This window comes from Chlamydotis macqueenii, chromosome 1, assembly GCF_036417535.1.
Source record: "Chlamydotis macqueenii isolate bChlMac1 chromosome 1, bChlMac1.mat, whole genome shotgun sequence".
Taxonomy (NCBI): domain Eukaryota; kingdom Metazoa; phylum Chordata; class Aves; order Otidiformes; family Otididae; genus Chlamydotis; species Chlamydotis macqueenii.
Window position 1 is genome coordinate 209,113,769 of NC_141556.1, and position 22,522 is coordinate 209,136,290.

The 22,522-nt window shown below is 46.3% G+C and overlaps 5 protein-coding genes across 10 annotated transcripts in view; 1 reads left to right on the plus strand and 4 right to left on the minus strand.

The window, feature by feature from the left end:
• DLG2 (discs large MAGUK scaffold protein 2) overlaps positions 1-571 on the minus strand; it is a 1,053,001-nt gene extending 1,052,430 nt beyond the window's left edge. The window contains exon 1 of the mRNA XM_086739684.1: positions 439-571. The gene's annotated coding sequence lies outside the window, so the exon portion shown is untranslated. The remainder of the gene's footprint in view (positions 1-438) is intronic.
• On the plus strand, positions 567-7,653 carry LOC104473887 (transmembrane protein 126A). Of its 4 annotated transcripts, none has more exons than XM_086739686.1 (6): positions 567-706; positions 1,106-1,307; positions 2,744-2,868; positions 5,909-6,102; positions 6,634-6,748; positions 7,387-7,653. In XM_086739686.1, exons 3-6 carry the CDS (start codon positions 2,753-2,755, stop codon positions 7,589-7,591), a joined length of 630 nt encoding a protein of 209 aa, XP_086595812.1. In that variant the 5' UTR covers positions 567-706; positions 1,106-1,307; positions 2,744-2,752; the 3' UTR covers positions 7,592-7,653. The 4 variants fall into 4 exon arrangements, with proteins under 4 accessions (XP_086595812.1, XP_086595813.1, XP_086595811.1 ...); XM_086739687.1 differs by having other exon boundaries at positions 628-765; XM_086739685.1 differs by having other exon boundaries at positions 665-793.
• Positions 7,654-11,459: 3,806 nt separating this feature from the next.
• On the minus strand, positions 11,460-15,601 carry CREBZF (CREB/ATF bZIP transcription factor). Its single transcript, XM_086739689.1, has 3 exons — positions 14,661-15,601; positions 13,903-13,980; positions 11,460-12,517 (listed from the first exon to the last, which is right to left on the minus strand). Exons 1-2 carry the CDS (start codon positions 15,569-15,571, stop codon positions 13,932-13,934), a joined length of 960 nt encoding a protein of 319 aa, XP_086595815.1. The 5' UTR covers positions 15,572-15,601; the 3' UTR covers positions 11,460-12,517; positions 13,903-13,931.
• Positions 15,602-15,911: 310 nt separating this feature from the next.
• Positions 15,912-18,455, minus strand: CCDC89 (coiled-coil domain containing 89). The gene is given in 4 exon segments (XM_010118325.2): positions 15,912-16,361; positions 16,364-16,743; positions 16,746-16,869; positions 18,357-18,455. Coding segments are annotated over 4 exon segments (879 nt in total). The 3' UTR covers positions 15,912-16,085.
• Positions 18,456-21,747: 3,292 nt separating this feature from the next.
• The window catches only part of SYTL2 (synaptotagmin like 2), a 63,083-nt gene continuing 62,308 nt past the window's right edge, over positions 21,748-22,522 (minus strand). For all 3 annotated transcript variants that reach the window (XM_086739692.1, XM_086739690.1, XM_086739691.1), the window contains one exon: positions 21,748-22,310. In XM_086739692.1, coding sequence (XP_086595818.1) covers positions 22,165-22,310 — 146 coding nt within the window. In that variant the 3' untranslated portion in view covers positions 21,748-22,164. The remainder of the gene's footprint in view (positions 22,311-22,522) is intronic.

Sequence of the window (22,522 nt, forward strand, 5' to 3'; positions counted from 1 at the left end):
CCTCCCTCCTCGCTCCTCCCGGCACGCAAGGGATCTGTCTGCTGCTTTTCGAAGCGGGACAAGGCGGAGAGGGCTGGCTTGCTGGGTGCAGGACTAGGATGGGGTGCAGGTGAAAAAGGGAGAGCCGGGGTAGGATTAAGGAAGAGGACGGTTTCCCCCCAGGTTGCTGAGGGACGGGCAAGAGGTGAGGGGATGAGGGAGGGGATGGAGGTGGGGCGAGGCGAGAGGCAGCCGGGGCGAGGAGGGGGAGACGACGGGGAGCACGAAGGAGCCGGTAGAGAGGGGAGGGAGCGGCAAGGCGGGAGGGGAGCGGACGATGCAGGGGCTGGGGTGGCGACAAGCGGGAAGGGGGCGCGGGGCTGAGGGGTGGGGGGCCGCAGGCAGCGCCCAGGGCGGGGTGCCGAGGCCTGGGGTGAGGGGAGGGGGTCAGCCGGTTACCCCGAGGACTGGGCCTCCCCCCATCGAAGGCTCCTCGCTCCGCTAGGGGGAGTCCCCGCCTCCCGGCCGCCGGCTGCAGGATCCCCGCTCAGCCCCGTCTCCATGGAGGAGCCGCCGCCGCCATCCGCCGCCCCTAGCAACGAGCACCGGGCCGGGCCCTGACCCCCCGCCCGCCGGCCGGCCCGCAGCCAATCGCAAGCCGCCATGCTGGGCCGCCGGGGAACGACCAATCAACGGTGTCCTCTGAAGGCCTGAGTCATGTGAGCGGGTAAGATGGCGGCGCCCATAAGGGGGTAGCGGGAGGTGGGCGGAGCCATGTTGTAGGCGGCGGGGAGCTCTAGGCGGGAGCGGTCCGGTAAGGGCGGTGTGCGGCGGGGGCAGCTCAAGGTCGTGCAGGTCGGGGCCCGGCCCTGGCGGGAAGGGCGTGAGGGTGAACGTGGCGCGGGGCAGGCGCTGAGGGGGTTAACGGCGGGCGGTAACGGTCGCTAACGGCTGCGGAACAGCTTTCGGGGCGGGGGGGGTGGTGAGCCACAGCTTCCCGGTGCGAGGCCTTCTGCCCTGAGCCGGGCCCCGGGGACCTGCAGCTGCCTTACAGGGCCAGGAAGGGTGGTGCACACGCCATGGGTACCCGCAGCTCCACGACGGAATTTCTGTGCGGTTTGCCCAGGGAGCAGCTGTGGGGACCCTGCCCCGGACGGGACGGAAGCGAGAGGCCTCAAGGCTGGCACCGGCCTGCTGATCCCGGGGAGGTCCTGCTGCTTGGCCCTGCGTCCTCTGCTCCTGCGTCCTCTGCTCCTGCGTCCCGCCAAGCGTGACTCGAAGCAAGTGCTGTCCTAGATACAGGCTTCAGATTAGAAGAGAAACTTAAGGTAAAGTAGGTGTGGGAAACTTTCCTCTGGGGAAAAACATCTAGAAAAAGCATTTGAATTGCTAAATACCAGGTGGAGTCAAAAGCTGTTGTGGTGGGTTGACCTCAGCTGGCTGCCAAGCGCCCACCAAGCCGCTGTACCGTTCGCCCTCCAGCAACGACAGGGGGAGAAGATAAAATGAAAAGCTCCTGGGACAAGATAAGAACAGGGAGATCACTCACCAGTTACCATTACGGACAAAATGGACTAGACTTTGGGGAAATTAATTTGATTTGTAGCCAATTAAACAGAATAGGATAACGAAAAATAAGAACAAATCTAAAAACACCTTCCTCCCACCCCTCCCTTCTTCCCCGGGGACGAGGAATGGGAGTCAGCTCATCACACATTGTCTCTGACGCTCCTTCTTCCTGAAGGGGAGGACTCCTCACGCTCTTCCCCTTCTCCACTGTGGGATCCCTCCCACGGGAGACAGTCCTCCATTAATTTCTCCAAGGTGAGTCCTTCCCACAGGCTGCAGTTCTTCATGAACTGCTCTAGTGTGGGTCCTTTCCACGAGGTGCAGTCCTTTAGGAACAGGCTGCTCCAGTGTGGGTCCTCTATGGGGTCACAAGTCCTGCCAGCAAAATTGCTCAAAAGTGGGCTCCTCTCTCCACAGTCCGCAGGTCCTGCCAGGGCCTTTGTAGCTTAAGGTGCCGCGGTGTGGGCTCCTCCCAGGGCTGCAGGTGGATCTCTGCTTCTCCATGGGCTGCAGGGGCACAGCCTGCTCCACCATGGGCTGCACCACGGGCTGCAGGGGAATCTCTGCTCCAGCGCCTGGAGGACATCTTCCCCCTCCTTCTGCACTGATCTTGGTGTCTGCAGAGCTGTTCCTGTCACATATTCTCACTCCTCTCTCCAGCTGCTGTTGTGCAGTGTTTTTTACCCCTTCTTAAATCTGTTATCACAGAGGTGCAGCCAGTGTTGCCGACAGGCTCGGCTTTGGGTTTTTTTTTTTTTTTTCCTTGTAGTTCTGTTTGACAGTTAAGTCAATTTAAAGCTGGAGTATTGCCAAAACCCATTGTCCCATTAGTGTCCTCCCTTGTGCTGCTGGCATTAGAAATCATTGTGTTAGAAGGTGATCCGGCTGGAAAAAACAAGTACACTGCCCGCTGTTCCTCTAGGCAGTTTTTGTCTATGTGTTTCCTGACCCAAGCTGCTGTATGGCCCCAGGGTTGGAGGTGCTCGGGCAGGAGTATCTGGAGGGTGACGTGGTCCATTTTTGTCACAGCGAGTACTTAAATTGGCTTGGAGCAACTGTCAAACCACAGCTGCGACATCACTACAGGCATTTGTGATTGCGTAGTGCTGAAAAAGTCTGAAAGTTTATTTGAGACCTAACTGAGGCTATGGAACTTTGATTACAGTTGTTTGTTTGTTTGTTCCTTATGATCCAGGACTTCAAGATGGCAGGAAGAGAGTTTTTTGAACCAGTTTCTCCGCAGCAAAGACTGTATTTGGAAAGATTTAAGGAGATGGAAGTCATACAAAAGATACTCAGTGAGCTTCCTAAATCAGATCAGTAAGTGCCGGTGAAACAGGTGAAGATAAGTGCATCGAACATTTAAAAGTCTTTTGGAGGCTTTTCTTTTTTCTTTTCCCTTACTCTTGCATCGCAAATCTTCCTTGCAGTTACAAAAATATTTAATTGTGAAGACGCTTATTATTGTGCAGAACAGAAAACTTGTTTTGCACTTTTTAAATGTGAGTAGTTCATTGTTACCTCTGGTCCTGCTCAGCTGGTTTCTGGCACCCCAGTGCTTAGGGTTCTGGGATGGCTGGTCAGCCCTGGCTGGCTCTGAGCACCCATGCAGTCCTGTGCTAGAGCTAATACATCTTCTAGGAAACTGAAATGTTGGAGAGCATAAGGCTGATACTCTGGTGATTCTGCAGGAGGCATCTTGTGTCCAGCAGGGCTGGCCTGGGGCCACAACTGAGCGAGCATCAACCTGTGTTTCGCTCTGCACCGCTTCCCGTTTTAGGAAGGCGAGACTGAGGTATCCAGGTGGTGGTGGTGGACGAGTCAGGCAGAGTCCTGCAGGCTCTCCCGCAGGGTTCTGTGCAGCACAAAGCCAGCTAAATGCCTTCTGGGCCTCACAAACAACCTTTTTGTGTTTTGTCGTGCTGCAGTTCACTGCAAAACCTCACTGAACCTGAGCTGGTTCTGTAAAGAGCCCCTTGCACCTGTGTATCGTCTTGGATAAATTCTGTATAAATAAGAGTAATCAGAAGCTTCTTTATTATTTTTTTTAAATAGGGCTAAATTGCTGGCTAAACAAACTGCTGGTAGTAACACAGGGCCTCCCCACGCAGGTGAGAAAGAAAAATGCCAAGGCTTTATCCCTCCCGTTACAGTCAGTAGTGCAGCTTTGTGTGGGACCTGCTGCTCTCAGATTCAACTTACAACACGTCTCCTTCCTAGGGAGAGCCGGGGAGCTGAGGGGGAGGCAGATACCTCATGGGTGATGTGGTAATGTCTTGATAGAAACTGTGGTGCCTAGGGACTGCTGGGCCTTGGAAAGAAATAGCTGCAGGGGCCTGCACCTTTACCTGAAACTGCTCTGGCAGGATTTAAAGTTTGTATATCCAAACAGGGAGTCACCGATGGCTGGAAGGGAAGAGGAAGCATCCTGCAGTCAGATTGAGAGAGTTCCTGCTCACAAAGTTCTTGTTTGTAACACCAGGGAGCTGGTATTTTAAAAAATAAATAAGTAATTTAAAAAGCAAAACCAAATGACCCACCCTCCCCCTCTCAAACCAAACAAAAAACCAGAACCCAACCCTTCCATCCTGCCTTTCTTGCCTTTTGTGCAGTGTAGCAGTTCTCTACATCAGTAATCCTGAGTAGATTTTGCTGGTCCTGGGTACGTTGCTCTATTTTGGATTCTCAAATAAATTTTAATCTCGGTCCCCTACACATATGTGTGTGCGCACGTGCATTTCACTGCCTGTGGTTTTAAACAGAGCAATGGAATGAAATGGCTGGTTTGTGGAATCTCCAGTATTGGGAGAATGGTGATTTGAAAAGCACATTTCCTTTAAAAAAAAAAAACAAAAAAGAAACATAGCTACTAAATAAGGGCGAGAGAGAGATCTCTCCAGTAAAGTTATTTCCCTATATAATGTCAGAATCGAATTGTTAGTAGCTTCTTTTCATGTTTGAAAATCTGGTATGTACCAAGAATGAAAGTATTTTCCTGTACAGAATGTGAGAAATAGTTGGTGTCATTTATGTCAGATGTTTCAGTGTTTGAGGTTTTGCAGAATTAGCACTTACATCTCTGAAGCCTTTTTTGTGTGGTTTGTCAGTGCTTAGTGTTACTCTAAGCATTAAATTTTTTTAAGTAAGTGGATTTAAAAAAGTCGTGTATTTTAATTGCTAAATGGTTTAGAGACTGTCACATTTGATAGTTTTGCAAATAGATATGACATTTGGCCTAGCATAAATTTTGTGACCAGTTAAGTATTTCATTTCCTCTGGGGCTTTACTGGTAAATCCAACTTATTACGCGTTTTTAAAATACACTTTAATATAATATTGGCACAGCTTCAGAATTGGAGTGCCTTCCAGTTAATTGCTTTGCCTGGCAATAGTTATCATTTGGGGAATTTTAGATTTGTGGAAACCTAAAGCGAAGAGTTGTTTCCACTGATCAACTGTCTCTGCCAGCTATAATGCTGTAGGTGATGCACAGCTTCCTTCTGTGAGTCAAATGGAATAAATCACAAGCTGTTCATCAGGCTTCTAAAACTGGCACGCTTTCCTGTTCCCTCTCTTGCGTTACCTGCTGTGATGGAATGTACTGAAATGGGAACTGTTTGTCAAGATATTAAATGCTGACTGTCCCTGACCAGACTTTGTTCTCTTCTGCCTTCACCATATTGCAGATTGCAACAGGAGTAGCTGCTCTAAAACGCGTGCTAAAAACGTGGTAGATAACAGAATCCAGTCCCTCTGTTACCAAGGGGAAAACAGAAGCTCCAGCTCTCTAAGCCAGTGTGTAATCTTTAACTAGTGTAACCTCCTAGCAAGGTAGGACCTTAAATTCACATGTTCCACGTGTGCGAGGAAGGGTTACAGCCCTTCAGCCTACAGAATCACTACAAATCACCTGCCAGCAGCTGCCGAGGTCGTTACTGCAGGATCGCAGTTGCCACAGTTGTCCCACTTGATGTGTTCTGTAAGCTGTTACGATGACACTAAACCTGTACTTTTGGATAAGCATGCTGGAAACAAGGCTGATGACAGCAGCTAGCTGTGATCTTTTTCTTTATTTATTCATTTTTATTTTGAGAAAACATTCTCCTTAGAAACAGGCTGATTATGAGACCAAATTTCATTAAGTTTCCATTAGCCGTAATAATTAAAAAAACCTGTAGAAAAGGCTTCTCAGCCTTTCTGCACTTAATTCTTGATATGTGTGTAAACTCAGGCATATAGCCACTCTCCTTTTGCACCAGCAAGAGATTTACATCTCTTACCTCTTACTGTAGGACTGAGTAAACTAAACTTTTATTTTTTACAGTTCTTAATTGCTGAAGTGACTTTTCTTCTTCCACAGGAACCTTTGTAATCACGGATCGTACTTCCTTGCAGCAAATTCGAGCTTATGCGGCTTAGCGGCAAATAATTTCTTCAGGAACATCCTACACGTGAGGAAGGCTTCCTTGGTGTCTGCTCTGCCAATGGCTGTTATTCCTTTTCTTTCAACAGCAGCAATTTATGAAGTTTTTGTGCGTGACCCTATATTTTCAGGTAAAAACCTCATTATTCCTTGTTTTCGAAAGGTCTTTGCTTCCTGTAGACAATGTAAGACTAGAGGAGCTTTTCCTCTCTGTAGAACAGTGATCTTGAACTGCTGTGGTCTTGAAAAACCTCAGTTTGTAAAACAGATTATCTAATGCACTAGGCAGCAATGAGTTCTTGAAGTTGAGTGGGAAAGGAAACACATATGTGTATTTGTACATTTATTAAAAAATTTGTTACACATCACTGATTTTTAGCATTTTTCACTCAAAGTCATGTAAAACGACTGCAACAAAGCAGTTCCATTTCCCCCATCTGTATTATTTCATTTCAGAGGTGACTTTAGAGTGATAAATTCTTCATGGGTTGGAATGAGAGTGGTATTTTTTGTAAAATGAAGAGTCTTTTCAAGGTTTCCTGCATACCTGTATAGCATGGCTGTACAGGTTTGTGCCTGTTTCCATGTTGTTGCATGCAGCTTATAAATTGACGTGTTAGAACTATGTGAATCTTGATAGGGAAATGTTGTTTGTCATGCAGGCGACCTAAACTGTGAGGTCTGCGCTGTGATCAGAGGAGGATTAATAGGAGCTGTCGTGGGTGGTCTCTATCCGGTTTTCCTGGCTCTCCCTGTGAACGCAGGCCTGGCAGCCAGGTATGTCTTATTGACGTGTAATGAGCAACGTTTATTTGTTGGTCAAATCTTCAGTTCTTAGTTTAAATTCTGTGGATTTTTAGTCTATGCACACCTGTCTTAGTAGGCTTTTACTACATGGAAGGGGATTTACATTAAGGTCATCTAATTACAAGGCAAAGTTTGTAAGAGCTATGCACCAGGCTTCTAAAGTGAAACAAGATCTGCAGACTGATACACTGTAAAGCACTTGTGTTGAGCTGGAACCTTACAAGCTACCCACGATGTGCCTGGGTGTGTGAAATCATGGCTGCTGAGCAGTGAAGATTGCTGCTTGGTGCCGTTTGGCTGAACGGCCAAGAAAAGTTACCGATCCCGGGCAGTGCCCAGCAGCCAAATGCCCTGGCGGGTGTAATTCTGTGGGATCGGGTCAGAGCACAGAGAGGGGATTGTGTGGCTTGGTGAGATGTCAGTATGTGGTCGGGATGATTTACAGCATTTATCCAGAGAGCTCAGTACCACCAGCTGAATTTAACTCAGGAGAGGAAGGAGAGAATAAATAGCTTCCTAAATATTTCTGATGGCTTTAATGTTAAATATTGATGCTTAACTTGGATGGGAAAAAACCCTACGTTTCTACCGCTGTTTACGTTGTTTAGGTATTCCTCATCTCCCTTGCCGGGGAAAGAAAATCTATTACGCTTCTGGCTCACAACTGCTCAGCCTGTCTTCAGAAAGACAAGTTTTGGTGTGCTTATACAGATGCTTACTGGTTTATATCTGGCCACTAAACATCACGGAATATATGTCAAAATACTGCAGCACATGAACGCTAGCAGTGATCCTGAAGAGTTACAAGCATGAAGTTAAGCAACTTTTCAATTGCCTTGGATAAGTAACCATAATAAACAAAGAAATAAGTTGTTGCTTGCTGTCTTTTTTAATAGAAAAACAAAATTAAGACTCTGCACTGGCATTCTTTTCAGTTCTGAATTTAAATGCAAGTTAAGTTTTTCATTATGTCCAGCTTAGTGTATACACCTGAATAACAGCTTTGTAAGGACAGGTGCTTTTTCTTTGGAAACGGGGAGGAAAAAAAATAAAAACATTTATTTTGCCTGCTTAATGTTTGGCTTTAAGGTGACGCTACATCTTTTACAAGCTGTACAAATTAGTATTATTGTTGGGTTTTTTTCTTCATAATGCAAACCACAGTTTTTTGGTTTTTGTTTTTTAAAAAAAAAGAGGAGTCAAGGTAACGTGTTTCTAGAGATTCTTCAAAATATGGGTGTTTTTTTTTTTTTCTCCCTGAACCTTCCTTCATTCTGCTAGCATACAACTTCTGTCACAAGATGACCCCCTTTAGGCTGTTACGAGGGGCACTCTATACACTGTAGAGAACACTGCTATCACAGAGCAATTGGGAGTGATACTTATGTCAGACTTCTGAGCATTATCTATCAATCAAGTGACCAAAAAAAAAATGCCTAGTCAGGACAAACTTTGTCCTTGCAACCAGTTTGCCTTGAAATTAATCTTTTCCTGAAGAAAGGAGCTGTGTGGGGAGGCCTCAAATGGCTGGTGCTGTTCCTGTGGTGTCCCAGCTACCTCTAGTTTTAAGATCAGTGGTCTGGAATCATTCACTTTTGCACCAGGCTTGTCTTCTCCATTGGCAACTGTGTGTTCTAGAGCAATGTAAATCGTTGATTTTCCTACTGCATGAGATATCTGTAGTATTATACGGTTTAAGAACTAAATCAAGATTTTTTTCTACAGAAGCAATCATCTCAATCTGATGTATGATCTTAACTGTAAAACCCGTTCAATTACTGGTCAGCAACCATCTACACTTGAGTAAAATTCTAGTATCCCCTGAGGTGCACATGGAAGTATTTATTATTGAGAATTAAGAATTCAGCATTGAGACCTTTAACTGGCTTGGTTTAAAACTTACGCTCTAGCACTGCTGAAAAATGTATTAACAAAGTTTCATCATGTTTATCACTTTTTCTTAACAAACAGATTTGTTGTTTCAGCAGGAAAATCGTGCACTCTGTTTCTCTCTAACCAGCAGTAGTGGCCAGATTTGTATGGGGAAGCAGCAAAGACAGACTACCTGCACAACAGTTGCTAGGTAAAGTCAGTTTAGTTTTCCCTAATTCAAAGTGTGGCTGTATTGTGTAGTGTTCTGATACTGGCCTGCGTCTAAACAGCCGTCCTGGCCTTACTCTCTTCACCCTCGCTTTAGAGATTCTCCATGGAGCAAGTGTTTTGCAGGACACTGAATTATGGTACCTCCAGAAGTCATCAGACTTTAACCAACAGAACCACTTACCTGTCGTGGTAAAAACATAAAGCTATTTCTCTGCAATAGTATCTTTAAGAATGAAAATAAATGGCTTGGTGATTATTACGAGCGTTTAACAAGATATAGTTAAGATACTGTAAACAGATACTTGTGCTTTTTAAAGTGTGAGATTCAAACCCATCTTCCAATTCCATGTACTATTTTCATTTTGGTACCAATTTAAGTGATAATTATTCTCAGAGTAATCAAAATGCACGCTCTGTCATATTTAATGACCTGACTTGGCCAAACCACATTTTTTAGATATTAATTTCTTAGGGTGAAAGGTGAAGATTGTATCTAACAAGGGGAAAAAAAAACCAACAAAACACCACATTCCTCAATGTGTTCTCCAAAGGAAGTTAAAGAATAAAGACTGAAACTGCTTCAGAATTCAGTAGGTGACCAAGAACTTACTGGCCAAGATGCTGTCAGTAAGTTCTAGCACGCACGTGCGTGAAGGAGTGGCCTCACACAAACCTGGGAACATTCCTTCCGTTCTACGTTTCATACGCAGGGTACAACGTACCTCATAGAGCTCTCCAGAAGCCAAAGGACAAGATTTTACCAGTTCTTGGTAAACTGGAACAAACTCCATGCAAACGCTGCCTCCTCATTTGGAAATCTGTTAGAACAGGTTTTAGTTGTAGCCGTTCTTCTACTGTTCCAGTAGAAATGAGCCAGTCCCAGCCTCCATCCCAGCCTTTATGGCATTCCTAGAAGAGCGCGTGTCTAATATAAAACCTGCACGGATGGACTTTTGACCACTCCCAAGTCTGAGCTACTGCTAAAAGACTGCCAAGAGACTGGCTATAAATAAAATCAGTGTGTTTTAGTATTTCTTATCTTCTATGTGTACCATTTGTGATGCAGAATCTCAGCATTACAGTCTATTCCACGGGCTCCTGCAAATGGTACTCTCATCTGCCCCGTACCCCCCCAGTCTGGCTCCTGCCATCCTCCTGCTAATGAGCAAAGACAGAAATATCCCACTTAAACTCGGTGAAAACCTGTAGAATCGGCTGCTGTCAATGTGCAGTTTTACACGTGGTGTTCTTCAAACACAAAGCCCGTTTGAACAACCCCCATACTTAATATATCCCTGAGACATTTACAGCCTAACAAACAGCCAATAAAAGCCTATAAATAGAGCATGTTGGTTCTAAAAAACTCTTTAACTACAAGCTCTAGAGAACATAGGTTTTTAAAAATCAGTAAATTTACAAAAGGCCTTTGTGTTTTGCAAAGATCTCTGTGTTCCACAGGGAAAACTGATTACAGTTTTGACAAGTGGCATGAGAAATCTGATAATTATAGAATGGTTTGGGTGGGAAGGGACCTTTAAAGGCCACCCAGTCCAACCCCCCTGCAAGGAGCAGGGACATCTCCAACCAGATCAGGTTGCTCAGAGCCTCATCCAACAGGCCCTACTGAAGGGTTTCTCCCCACCTTTCCTATCAGTCCCCTTTAGGCACTGGCAGGCCACACTAAGGTCTCCCCAAGTCTCTTCTCTTCTCCAGAGGGCCTGTCCTCGCAGGAGAGCTGCTCCAGCCCTCTGATCTGGAAGTACCAAAAGATGCCAAGAGATTATATAATTTCTTCACAAATTTCAGTGCTCAACTGAGGATTTTCTACAGCTGCAAGCCAAAAAGGCAGAGCGTGCCAGTACGCTTGTAGATTTTTAGACTGTTTTATGTGAAGTGTTTCTTTTTATCAAGCTGCAGACTATGTTCACTAGAGAGCCTGGACGCTAGAAAGCCAGCATGCTATTTTAAACTGCTCTCTACAAATAAAGCCTTTAAGATTAACAGAACTCAGAGTACAGTGCATGGCTCACTCCGGAGCTTTAAAAACGTTCTGTCCTTTCAGCACCCTCAAACCTTTTGCTACACTCACTCCAGTGTTTAGCATGGAAATAACAATTTGATGAAAGATTATGGTTTAACAGCGTATTATTAGCCAGTCATCAAACTTCAGAACCTAAAAATGGGACAGAAAGGAGGAAGATGCCAATAGACCATGGAAGCATTTCTGTAAGTGTTCTACTCCTCCACGGTTTATTCATCAAACATATCCACATTAATAAAATATTAAGAAAGAAAAACAACTGTAAATAAAATACAAGGAGTGGTGATTCTCAGAATTACAACTTTATCTTTGGTTCAAGGAATGTTGCCTTAATTTTGTGCTCACCACAAATTTAACCTGAAAGACAAGAGTAAGAACATTTCTCCTGCACACCCTGATCCATTTTATCTTGTTTTCCAACAGATGACCCACAGATAGCAGCATTTTCCCCTTTCTGTTTTCCCATTTTTGTATAATAAATCACTCAATTAAAGAAAGGCATTAATGACAACATGAAGAAACATCTGAGCCCATAAATTGAAAGATCAACAAGTCTGATTTTATTATGATATCGTATTCTTATCTGGATGGCACATAATTACAAAGAAACATTTACAATATATTTTTCAAGTATTAAGTTATGTCATTTCAAGGCTTCCACTTCAAAAAGCTACATTAATAACACACCATACAGATAGTACAGTCGGTTAGAATTTCAAATAACCTCCTCCCCTCTATTTGGTTTAAATGTGATTCAGTAGGCACTAGACATGCCTGTAGCCACCTAACTTTCTTGGGACTTGACCTTTTTCTTGTACCGGTATACATCATTTTGCATTTTGTCAGAAAATCAGCTACTCTCAGACACAGCCCACAGGTAGTGTCATGACTAGAGCGATGTGCAAGTTCACAACAGAGACCAGAACTACGTCCCTGACCCCTACCGTTTAGCAGTGATGCAAAAAGAAAGAATGCATATTTAAGTTAACTTAAAAAACACTTCTACACTGAAGTAACTGTGAAAACGCCACTGTGACATCCCATACTTGCTACATTAGTGTTTCTCTTTTCATCAAGCATGTTAAACTGCAAATTAAAGTGTGTTCGTGAAGTCTGAGCTAGGCAGACCGAGCCTAGGTTGAAGCCAACTCAATTATTTCCATTTTGCGTATCAGTCAGTACCGGTTTTGATGGTCAGCTCTGATTCCTGTGGCGCTGGTGTAACCCATCAGTTACAGCGGGGTCACAGAATTTAAGACTGAAACTTTAAACAGTCCTGTCGATGCCACCACAGAGGTGTCAGGTAACACGTATCCCACTAAGTCTCTTTTGTGCTGGGAGTATACCCTACACAGATGGAATTCAGCATACAGTGGATTAAAACCTGTTTGATAGGACATTGTCTTTATAAAAAAAACCATCTTGGATGACAGTAAATGATTCCAGCATTCAACTTTTTTTTTGTTTTTTAAAGCAAAGACAGCAAAAGCCCTGTTACCTCTTTATTCTCATTTCTTATACTACCTTTTAAAATAAAGCAGGAAATGTGGCCAGCAGCTGGTCCCGTCTCTTCTGCCCCAACACAGCTGAATCCACTTTAGCATAAAGAAAAACAAGGATGCTAAATACACATGTACTTTATCACACAGTGCTGTTTCACAAAGAAAAAAATCAAACTCCTTTTATACTGATGAATGCTTGCTAGGGTCTAGCACCAATAAAGCAAATGTCTGGGAGAAACCGCTTTCACCTTCTACTCAGCCTTAAACACAGAATTTAAGGCTTTAAGAAACAAGACTTCAGAAACACTAAATAGAATATTTTTTAAAATAAGTTAATGAATGAAACTGTTTGGGGAAAATCTGTTCTTTGTGAAACCTCACTTTACATATTATCATTTTCACAGTCCTTCTTCCCCCAACTGACATACATATAAACAACCTAAACATTGCAATACAACTGAAAAAACGACCCACTCATCTTTTGCGATAGGGAGAAACACTGACTAGTACAGGAAAACACTCGCTATATTGTTTGTTGAACTATTTTTCCTCCTATCTCAGTTAATCATGGAGCATTTTTCAAATCATTAGGCCTCAAGACACATATATTTGCTCATCTCCAAACTGTGCTTAATTATATAAAGTTGTAGATTTCTGGGTACTGCAAGAGGCTGAATTAAGAACTCTACAGTAAAATTAAGCACATGCACATACATGCAATATCTTTAAAATTTAAAGCTACTTGGAAGTAACAGGAATTTCAGTGTGCATGGGCACAGAGATTTACTTATGGGAAGCTAAAGTAACGAGTTACTTCGATGCACCGCATTCTTCAAACAGCAATTCTCGTTACAGGTCCATGCAAAAAAAAGTGACTCCTCTACACTGGGATTCCACTGAACAGAAATAACCCGTGCTCAGGTTCTGCTTAATCAGGCAAAACTCCGCATCATGAATTAGAGCGAGCTAGAGAAGGACTTTGTAAAGGTACCGTGCATCCCTAACACTAGACAGTAGTTTAAACCAACAGGTCACAAATTCTTTTTTTGTTTTTTTTTTTTTTTTTCTTTTCATTTAAAAAGCAATGTAGTTACACCTTTGGGACAGTCCCCTATGATAAAAGGCTGTAAATATCACATCTCCCTTATTAGCATGTTTTCCCTTTTCAGCTCATCAGATACTTAGTTTAATAGAAAATTTCTATTTCAAACAGCATAAGCATTCATTTTTAAATTCAAAAGGTAGCTCGTGTACTGGCTACTATGTGCATATTAATTTAAAAAAGGAAAAGTGGAAAACAGCTAATTAGAATGACGTGATTGTCATTTTCGCTATGAGTGACCATCCAGAGCTAGCAACATTTTGGCAGAGTAGGCCGAGGACCAGAGAAATCATTTCCTGAACCAGTCATTACAAGAGACTGGCACAAGCAAAGCAAGCTGTCTGATACCGCATTATGGGAATATATTGATCCTTACCAGGTTGCGAGGTGGGAAACGACTGTTCTTTAACCCCTACACAACGGAGCCTGGCAGGGCAAGCACCTAAAAGAGAAACTGTCAGAGAGGTTTTAATAGTAATGTATAACTGAGATGCAGTACAATTTTATATGCATGCTTTCTTTTGCCGACCATTACTATTTTCTTAAGTCTGTCCAGTGACGATGTCTTAATGAAGTTTTTGGTTTGGTTTTCTAAGCAAGCATTTTCAGCTCCTCAGGATAAGCAGGCTAGACATTATCTGACTCAAGACCGGGCAGTCAGCGTTATCTTTACTGGCAACTGCGAAGCGGAACCGAGCACACCTTCACGCGGCAGGCCGGCACGATCTTTTCACCCAAGTGCTGCAAACGGGCTCTTGGCGGCACCTCTGCGTGTAGAGGCGCGGGTCAGTTTGCACGAGAACTATCGCACTGCCGTACGCAGCTCTGCACAACTCTCCCGCCAAACCGGCTCAGACCGCTACCGTCCACACGCCAGACTTACACGACCTTTAACCAAGGCCACGTCTGGCTCCCAACGTGCCGTTCAAGAGAGAGATTTTTTTTTTCATTTTTTTTGCCACCCTGGCCGCTTAAGCGCCAGGTTCCCCTCTTCTGCATCTCCCCCAACACCACCCCATCACCACCAGGATCTTATTCTTTTCCTCCGCACCATCGCCTGCTTCCTCCGCCACGACGCGAGGCCCCTACGGGCGAGAACCCCACGAGTACTTTGCAGCAGGTACTTGACCCTACATTTTGAAGGAGGCCGCCGCTCGCCGAGCACAGATGGAGCAGAACTCCACCGACACCTGATCCCGCTCCACGTGGAGGCAGATCCCGCCGGGGGCCGCCCACTCCTCCTCCGTCTCCTCCAGGCCGGGCGGCCGGGAGCTGGGCAGGGCGTAGTCGTGGTCGCTGCTCTCCCCGGCCGGTGCCTGGAGGTGCTGGTGCTGGCGGCGGGGGCCGCCCGTGTCCCTGAAGAGGCTGGTGCCGAGCTGCAGCCCGCCGGCGCGGATGCCGGCCAAGCGGCCGAGGAGCTGCCCCAGAGCGCTCTGGTTTGCCAGCACGGCCCGCAGGTAGCTGCTCTCCCGCTCCAGCTCTCGCAGGCGGCGGCTCAGGCCGCGGTTGCGGTCCCGCAGCTGCCGGTTCTCGGCAGCCAGGCCCTGCAGGCGGCTCTCCAGCCCCAGCACGTACTGCTTCTTCTTCAGCCGGTTCAGCCGCGCCGCCGCCGCCGCCTTCAGCCGGCTCCCAGCCCCGCCGTTCCTCCGCCCGGCCGCCGCCGGCCTCTGGCCCTGGCCCGGCGGGGGCAGCGGCTCCGGTTCCCCGCAGAAGCAGCCGCTCAGCTCCGCGTCCAGGTCCCAGTCCGGCCGGGCCGCTTCTAGCAGGTCTCCCAGCTCCAAACCCGGGAACCAGTCCTCTTGCTCCCACACCTCCAGCGGGCCACCGGCCGCCTCCGGTTCCTTCTCCGGCCGCCGCGGCTCCAGGGCGCCCGCCTCCCGCCGCGGCGGCTGCTGTTGTTTGGGCCGCGCGGGGCCCGGATCCCCTTCCCCGCCGCCATCCCGCCCTCTCGGGGCCTGCCCCGCGCCGACGAGCGGCCAAACGGCCCCCGAGGGGCTCGCTCCGCCGGAGGAGGCCGCCAGCAGCTGGGTGAGGCTGTGGCGCATGGCGGCGGCGGCCCGGCGGGACGGAGCCGACCGCGGAACGAGGCTGCGGCCCGGTGCTGCCGGCGCGGAGCCTGTCGGGAACGGGGGCGGGGGAGGCGGAGAGGGGGGGAAGGGGCGGCTGCGCCCGCGCGCGGGAAAACGGTGGCGGCTGGCGGGGGGGGGGGGGACGGGAGGGGGGGTCTGTCACCCACAGACGCAGCCGGCGGGACGGCGATGTCCCCCGGGGGCAGGGGTGTTTTGGGGTCTTTCCCGCCTGACCGCGGCAGGGGCTGGGCTGGAGGCGGGGGAGGCTGTTCGGGCACACACCAGCGGGTGTCCCCTGCCCGGGTTTGGGTGCCCGGGTTCGGGCGCTCGTGCAGTAACGGGAGGGAAACGCGCACCCCTCGCTGCATTTCGACCGAAACGGAGCAGCCGGCTCCAGTCCTGCCGCCTTCCCTCTGAGCCCACGGGCCCGCGTTGTACCCCGGGTCAGCAGGCGTTTGCACTGCAGCTGGCAACCGGGTGCTGGGCTGCATCACGAGGAGCCCGGCTTTTCCCGCAGCCTCCGGCTTCCTCCGCAGCCGCTGCATTTCCCGTGGCTTATCTTGAGAGCTTTGCCCCTCTCCGCGGCCTGGTTCCGTAGTCGCTCTTTCTCCTCATGTGCCCTCTTCAGCCCGGCCCACAGCTCGCTGCCCTCAGCCCTCTGCTGACTTTCTGCGCGCTCCACCCGTGCAGGAGTTCGTTGGTGTTCCTCCCGAAGGCGTTGCAGCTGGTTGTTGGTTGGTTTTTTTTGTGAATCCACTTCCCAGGCATAGGCACTTGCTGGCTCGGAGCTTCCCGCAGCTCCTTTTCTCACTGCTGGGCTCCGTGACTCCCGTAAGCACACCTCTCCCGTAAGGAGCCGAGCTGCTGCGAGAGCTCTCTGGCCTGGGCAGCGAGCTGCAGCACTTCAGCTTCCTTCTCCCTCGCAGTCTGGCTGAAAAGCTCCTCGTTCTGCTGCAGGCGCTCCTTCTCCTCCCACAGCTGCGTATGCCGTTTCCTCTGCTCATCCTTGAGCTGTCTAATTTTTCCATGGTTGTTGGCCAAATCCATGAAGTGCCCCTCCAAATGCTGAATCCGTCGGGTCTGGGTTTTCATTTCTGCAGCATCTTCTGCCCTCAGCGTCTCCAGCTCCACGTTGAGCTGCTCGGGCCTTGGCAGCGCTTGTGTGCGTTGTCTGCTTTTCTCTTCAGCACGCAGGTAAGGTGGTGCTGCTGTTGTAGGCGGGAGCGCAGCCAAGCCTTCTCTCTCTTCGGGGCTCGCACAAAGTTCCTCCAAGCCTTTTGTCAGATCTTCCACGTCTTTGCTTGTCTCTGGATCATTTGGGAGGTCGGCTGTCCCTGCCCCTCTCTCATCCTGAGCCATGGAGCCCCTGTCTCACAGAGATGTGACAAAATTTTATAGTGACCGCTTCTCTGAGTGGCATTCAGTGTATTTAACTGGTACCCATCAGTGATGCAGCCAACAGCGCTATGATAAGCTGGAGGAGTTCCTCTAGAAGCCCGGAGAATGCAAAAGAAAAGGATGTGTTTATGCAAGCCTATTCATTTGCTGATTACTAGCTTTGCTAATTATTCCTTCTCAAAGCGCTGTTGTTGTAGCTACAAGAACTGCTGTTCTTTTTAGGTAAAGAGCTTGTAAGTGATAAAGCTGTAAATAATTCCTTAAGCAAGTATTTTCCTCTGCCTTTGTTTTCTCCTACAGATCTGGTATTATAAATGCAAGTAAAACACGGAGGGTTACATCAACCTTCTAATTGATTTATAAGATTTTAATTGTATATTGCTCATCAAAAATAGCTTTATTGTGTGCTTAGAGATTTATGAATAAAATAAAAGATCTATGGAATGCTAACAATTGTGAAATGCCCTGTGATACAAAGACTTTGTGCCTGGAGAAATGGTTCATCATTTGAGTTTTGACGCTGATTTGCTGGATTATTTTAGGCATGTGATTTCAGAAGTCTAGTTCCTCATGTAAAAATAACGGAAATATTTATAGTACATTGGCACCAAAATCGTTATTGGCACCTAATTGTACGGCATGCTGCCCAGATGTATGAAAAGTCAGCCGAAAACAATCATAGAATCATAGAATGGTTTGGGTTGGAAGGGACCTTTAAAGGCCATCCAGTCCAACCCCCCTGCAAGGAGCAGGGACATCTCCAACCAGATCAGGTTGCTCAGAGCCTCATCCAACCTGGCCCTGAACGTTTCCAGGGATGGGGCATTCACCACCTCTCTGGGCAACCTGTGCCAGTGTTCTATAACTCGCATTGTAAAAAATTTTTTCCTAATTTCCAAACTAAATCTACCCCCCACTATTTTAAAACCATTACTCCTTGTCCTATTTGCAACAGGCCCTACTAAACAGCCTCTCCCCCAGTCCACAAGTTTTCCATTCAGATGCAGACCGGGAACTACACAGCATGTGAAACAGCATGCGGATCATCAGGATTTGTGGATTCCTGGGCTTTGATCGGAGGTGAAGGTAGGACATGGGAAGGAGCCACCTTAAAGGAAAGATAAATACCATACAGCAAAAATGGATCAACGCCGTGAAGCACAGACTGTTTCAGAGCTGCACAGCAGTGACCGGCGGCAGGGACGTGACCTCTGTCCTGCCCTCCCTTACTGCTGTTGCTGCCTTGGATCCTGCCAAAAGATTTGGAAATAACAGAGGAGAGAGAGAAGGGCTAAAAGGTTTAGGCCATCCAGTGGAAACACAATGAAGAGCAGAGTTTAAGAGGAGACAAATATTTTCTTACCAGGTGTTTTCTTTCCCCTGACCATTTGTTGCCACTCCTGCTGTGGGGTTTCTGTCTCCATGGAGAGAAGAGGCTGGATCCAGTCACCCCAGTGCTCATGCCTTCGTCCACACCGGCTGGAACTGGGCCAGCCACATGAGAGGGGCTGAAAGAGCTGGGAGCGTTTCTTAGCAAACAAACGCTGCCAACGCTCTCAAAAGCACCCAGATTCGGTAAAGGGAAGAGGGTTTCCACACATCTGAAGAACTCTTCTCAGCTCACGCCCTGCACGTGCCGGAGGAGATCAGGATAGCGGGCTCTGACCTCAGAACATGCTGAAGGTCCACAGTAAGTAAAGATAAAACCCTTGCCCGACACAACTTGCAGTTTTATTCAGCAGTTAATGAAAAATCCTATCTGATAGGATAAAGAAGGGAAAAACAAACGTGGCTGGAAGGAAAAGGTCATCTGTAGGTTTTGCTGACTCCACTGGAAAAGGATACGAAGCAAAGAGGAGCAAGTGATGAGGGTACAGGACATGAAGCAAACAAGACAAGGAGGACACAGTACCAGATCTTTCAAAATGGGTAAAATTGGAGTGTTGTGGGTTGACACCAACTCAGGTTTGCAGGCTTGCAGAAACGGGAGGTAGAAAAAGGAACGGGAGGTTGCTGAGCACAGAACATGAAAGGAGAGCTGGGACTTGGAAGCACCTGCTTTACAGGAAGTAAAAATGGCGTAATTTAGAAGACATACGTGCACATGTACATACAAACATGCCAAAAATCCTCCAATCTGGGCTACAGCAAAGATGAGCTGTAAAGTGAAGGGAGAAAAAAAAGGTGGAGGTGGGGGAAGGTGGTGTTTCTCCCATTAGTTTCTCTGGGTGAGGATGGGTTTAACGCAAAGACATTCTAGGAGCATCGCTGCTTTGTCATAAAGGTGAACTGGAATTAAGGATCAAAGCATAGCTGTTCTCAAACTGCCCTTGAGTGAGTAACTAACCGTACACCTTCAAAGTTCTGGTTATGGATGACTAAAGCCATTCCTTTTGACTGTAGAGCAAAGAAACTATTGAAACTTTTTTTCCTAATCAACTTCATAAGCTTTCATTTATTAGCATGCTATTGATCTGGAACATGCTACTGCAGTCGGGAATGACTGAGTTTGGTGGAAAGCTGCATTTATTGCGTGAGCCACATTCAGGGGAATGCCAAAAAATACCAAAAAAATTTTTTTTAAAGTAAATTTTCCATGACTTCAGATAGATATTTTCAATACAGAATTCCTGCTGCTTAACATGATTAGATGCAGCCTTTACCTTCAAGCACCTTGTAATAAATCCACATAATATCCTTTAGCAGGAGGCGAGATTGTAGCGTTTCTAGTCTATAATTAAATCCTACAGCATGCATCGGGTAATCAAAGTACTTTTTCTACTGATAAAGCAGCTTGGTTTGTAATCTTCCGTTCTGAAGTTAATCTCACCAGGGCAGCTTTGACTTTTCTTGTGTATGACAACAGTAAAACAGTAAAAAGGTGATAAGCACAGCTGCTCAAGCTCTGCTGAAAATCTTTAGCTTAAAGATCATCTATAAAAAGCTTCTCTATAGCTTGATGCAGACTCCATGGCAGACTGATAGAATCTTAGAATGGTTTGGGTTGGAAGGGACCTTTAAAGGCCATCCAGTCCAAGCCCCCTGCAAGGAGCAGGGACATCTCCAACCAGATCAGGTTGCTCAGAGCCCCGTCCAACCTGGCCACCACCTCTCTGGGCAACCTGTGCCAGTGTTCTAGGTTTTTGAAATTTAAACTGAGTTTTGATCTATTTAGTGTAGTGGTAAGCACTGTCTTACGAGATAATGACAAAATGCTGTGTCTGTCTCTAGGATGATTCAAGAGCAGTGAGACAGAAGATGTTCTTCTTGACTAAAAGACAAGGAGATTGGCACTGTCACAAACCCAACATTTTATTTTGATGGCAGTCAAGTTGAACTATCAACACTTGTGCAGTGTAGAACACAGCAGGTTACATGATGCTGCCTGCAAATCTGGAGCCTGAAGTCCCCAAGCTATTTTGACAGCAATGCATTTAAGCTTCCCAGGAAACAACAACCACCTTTAATCCTGTGAAGTTGTGGGTCATGTTCACAGCAGCCTACTTTTTCAGGTGAAACTGAATTCATTTCAGCATGGAATACAAATAAACTAGGTGTGTCTCTGCTTTTCGGGAATCACCACCCTTTGAGGAGTGGCTGTTTAGGAACACAGGAGCAAAGCAGCTGCTGTACCATTTACATACAAATACGCTGTTCTGAAGTGTCGTACGCACATTGTTCCCTACTCATACAAGAACAACGTGTGTTTGTCTGGCACAGCGGAGTCTGTAGCAGGTACCATCCCACCCAAAACACCTGAAGCAGTACGGCATCAAAGACTGATGACTACTTTTGGCATTTGTAAACTCCACAGACCGCCTGGTTGATGAGAAAGTGGGTTCCCCAGCAGGTTGAACAGCACCTTTCCTTTTTTCCATTCATAATACACAAGAAATACCAAGTAGCATTTAAATTTCTATGATTAAATTAAGCAAATGAGCTCTCCTCTCTACTCTAACTAAGGTGCAAGATCTCACCAGCTTTTAGGCCTACACAGATGGAACAAGTAAATGTGCATTTATTTTCAGAAATGTATTCTTTCTGCATTTTGTTATATTGCATGCTGAATTGCTAACATAAAACACTGAGCTTTAATAAACATTGAATTCCTACTTAGCTTTAATAGGCTGCTTTTATTTAAAAAAAAATAATAATACATTTTGTACTTTACGCATTTCTCTTTCTTTAGTAGCATGCATTTCTACACGTTACAAACTCCAGTTCCTGTGCTGCAAAGCTCTCTGAACCAAGACCGCCACACTCCCAGCATTCTCCTAACGGTGGCGCCGAAGAACAGAGAAATTACTTCTACCAACAAACCAAGCGAACGCAGGCACAGGCGAATACACTTTACAGAATAAATACCCAACATACTTGTCATCACTAAAACCGGCAGGTTTAGATCCTTTAGAGCAGCATTTGAATAAGAAAAGTTTCACCTCTGTGCCTTCAGCATTTAAGAGTCAGGACTGCATGCTAGCAAGACGATTAACACATGAATAAGCAAACTTTTTATAACCCTGATTTTTTTTATAGTGCATTGGAAGAGTCCTCTGCACCTTGCAGAATAGGACAGACAGTAGCACTCCATTTAATGCTTCTTTCTTTATAAAAGTGACTTGCATATCCTCGAAATGTACAACTACTACTAAGGGAACTTTAAAAAGGAAAATTCTTCATACTCTTATTCCTGGAGAGATCTGGCATGGCATAATGAGGCTACACACACACATACAAATGAGGATGAACTATCTTATTAATGAGACTTCATGAGCAATCCTAGAAGTGTGCAGAAAGAGTTGACTTGCTCTTACTTTTTTTTTTCCCCGGCAATTTAGATTATTTAAGGGATCAGCAATGCTTCAGTCAGCGAACACAAGCATCCAGGTATCACAGCTAGCTCTGCCACTGAATTCTGCAATTCTGCCTTCTTCCTTGAAGTCATTTTCAGTGAATAACAAAAAAAAAAAAAAAGTCCCTTTAAATTTATATAATAATATGCAGGCAAAAGTTTAATTTGAAATACAAAGTGACATTTGACGGCGCAAAACCAGAACAGCAAGGGAGCAGAGACTGTCCAAAAACCTACTGTGTTCCTCGTCCAAGTTTCACCCCCACACTCAATTTCATTCCCAAGGTTTCTTTTTGACACTAGCCACGAAAAAGCCACCTTATTTTGTCAATTTTGCAACCATTAGCATCCTGAGAGGTAGCGTATCTTCTATCCATGTATTTGGTGAGTTCATCATCTTCTCCCAAAGGGCAGTTTCATCTGAAGTAGAATCCATCCAGTCTACTGTAGTTCCGTAGCTTTTGCCTAAAAAAAAAAGTCAATTTTAAGAGAAACATTCCTTAATAGGATGCAGACTTGAGAGCAGACAGTCAAATTTGCCTGTTTTAGGAAACACTTTCACCTCCTCAGGTAGCTGCCCTGGTACTTTGAAGATCCTGTTCTACATTTTCCCACTTCAGAATTACAGAATTATTATCAAGATTGGAAAAGACCTAAAAGATCATCCAGTCCAACCA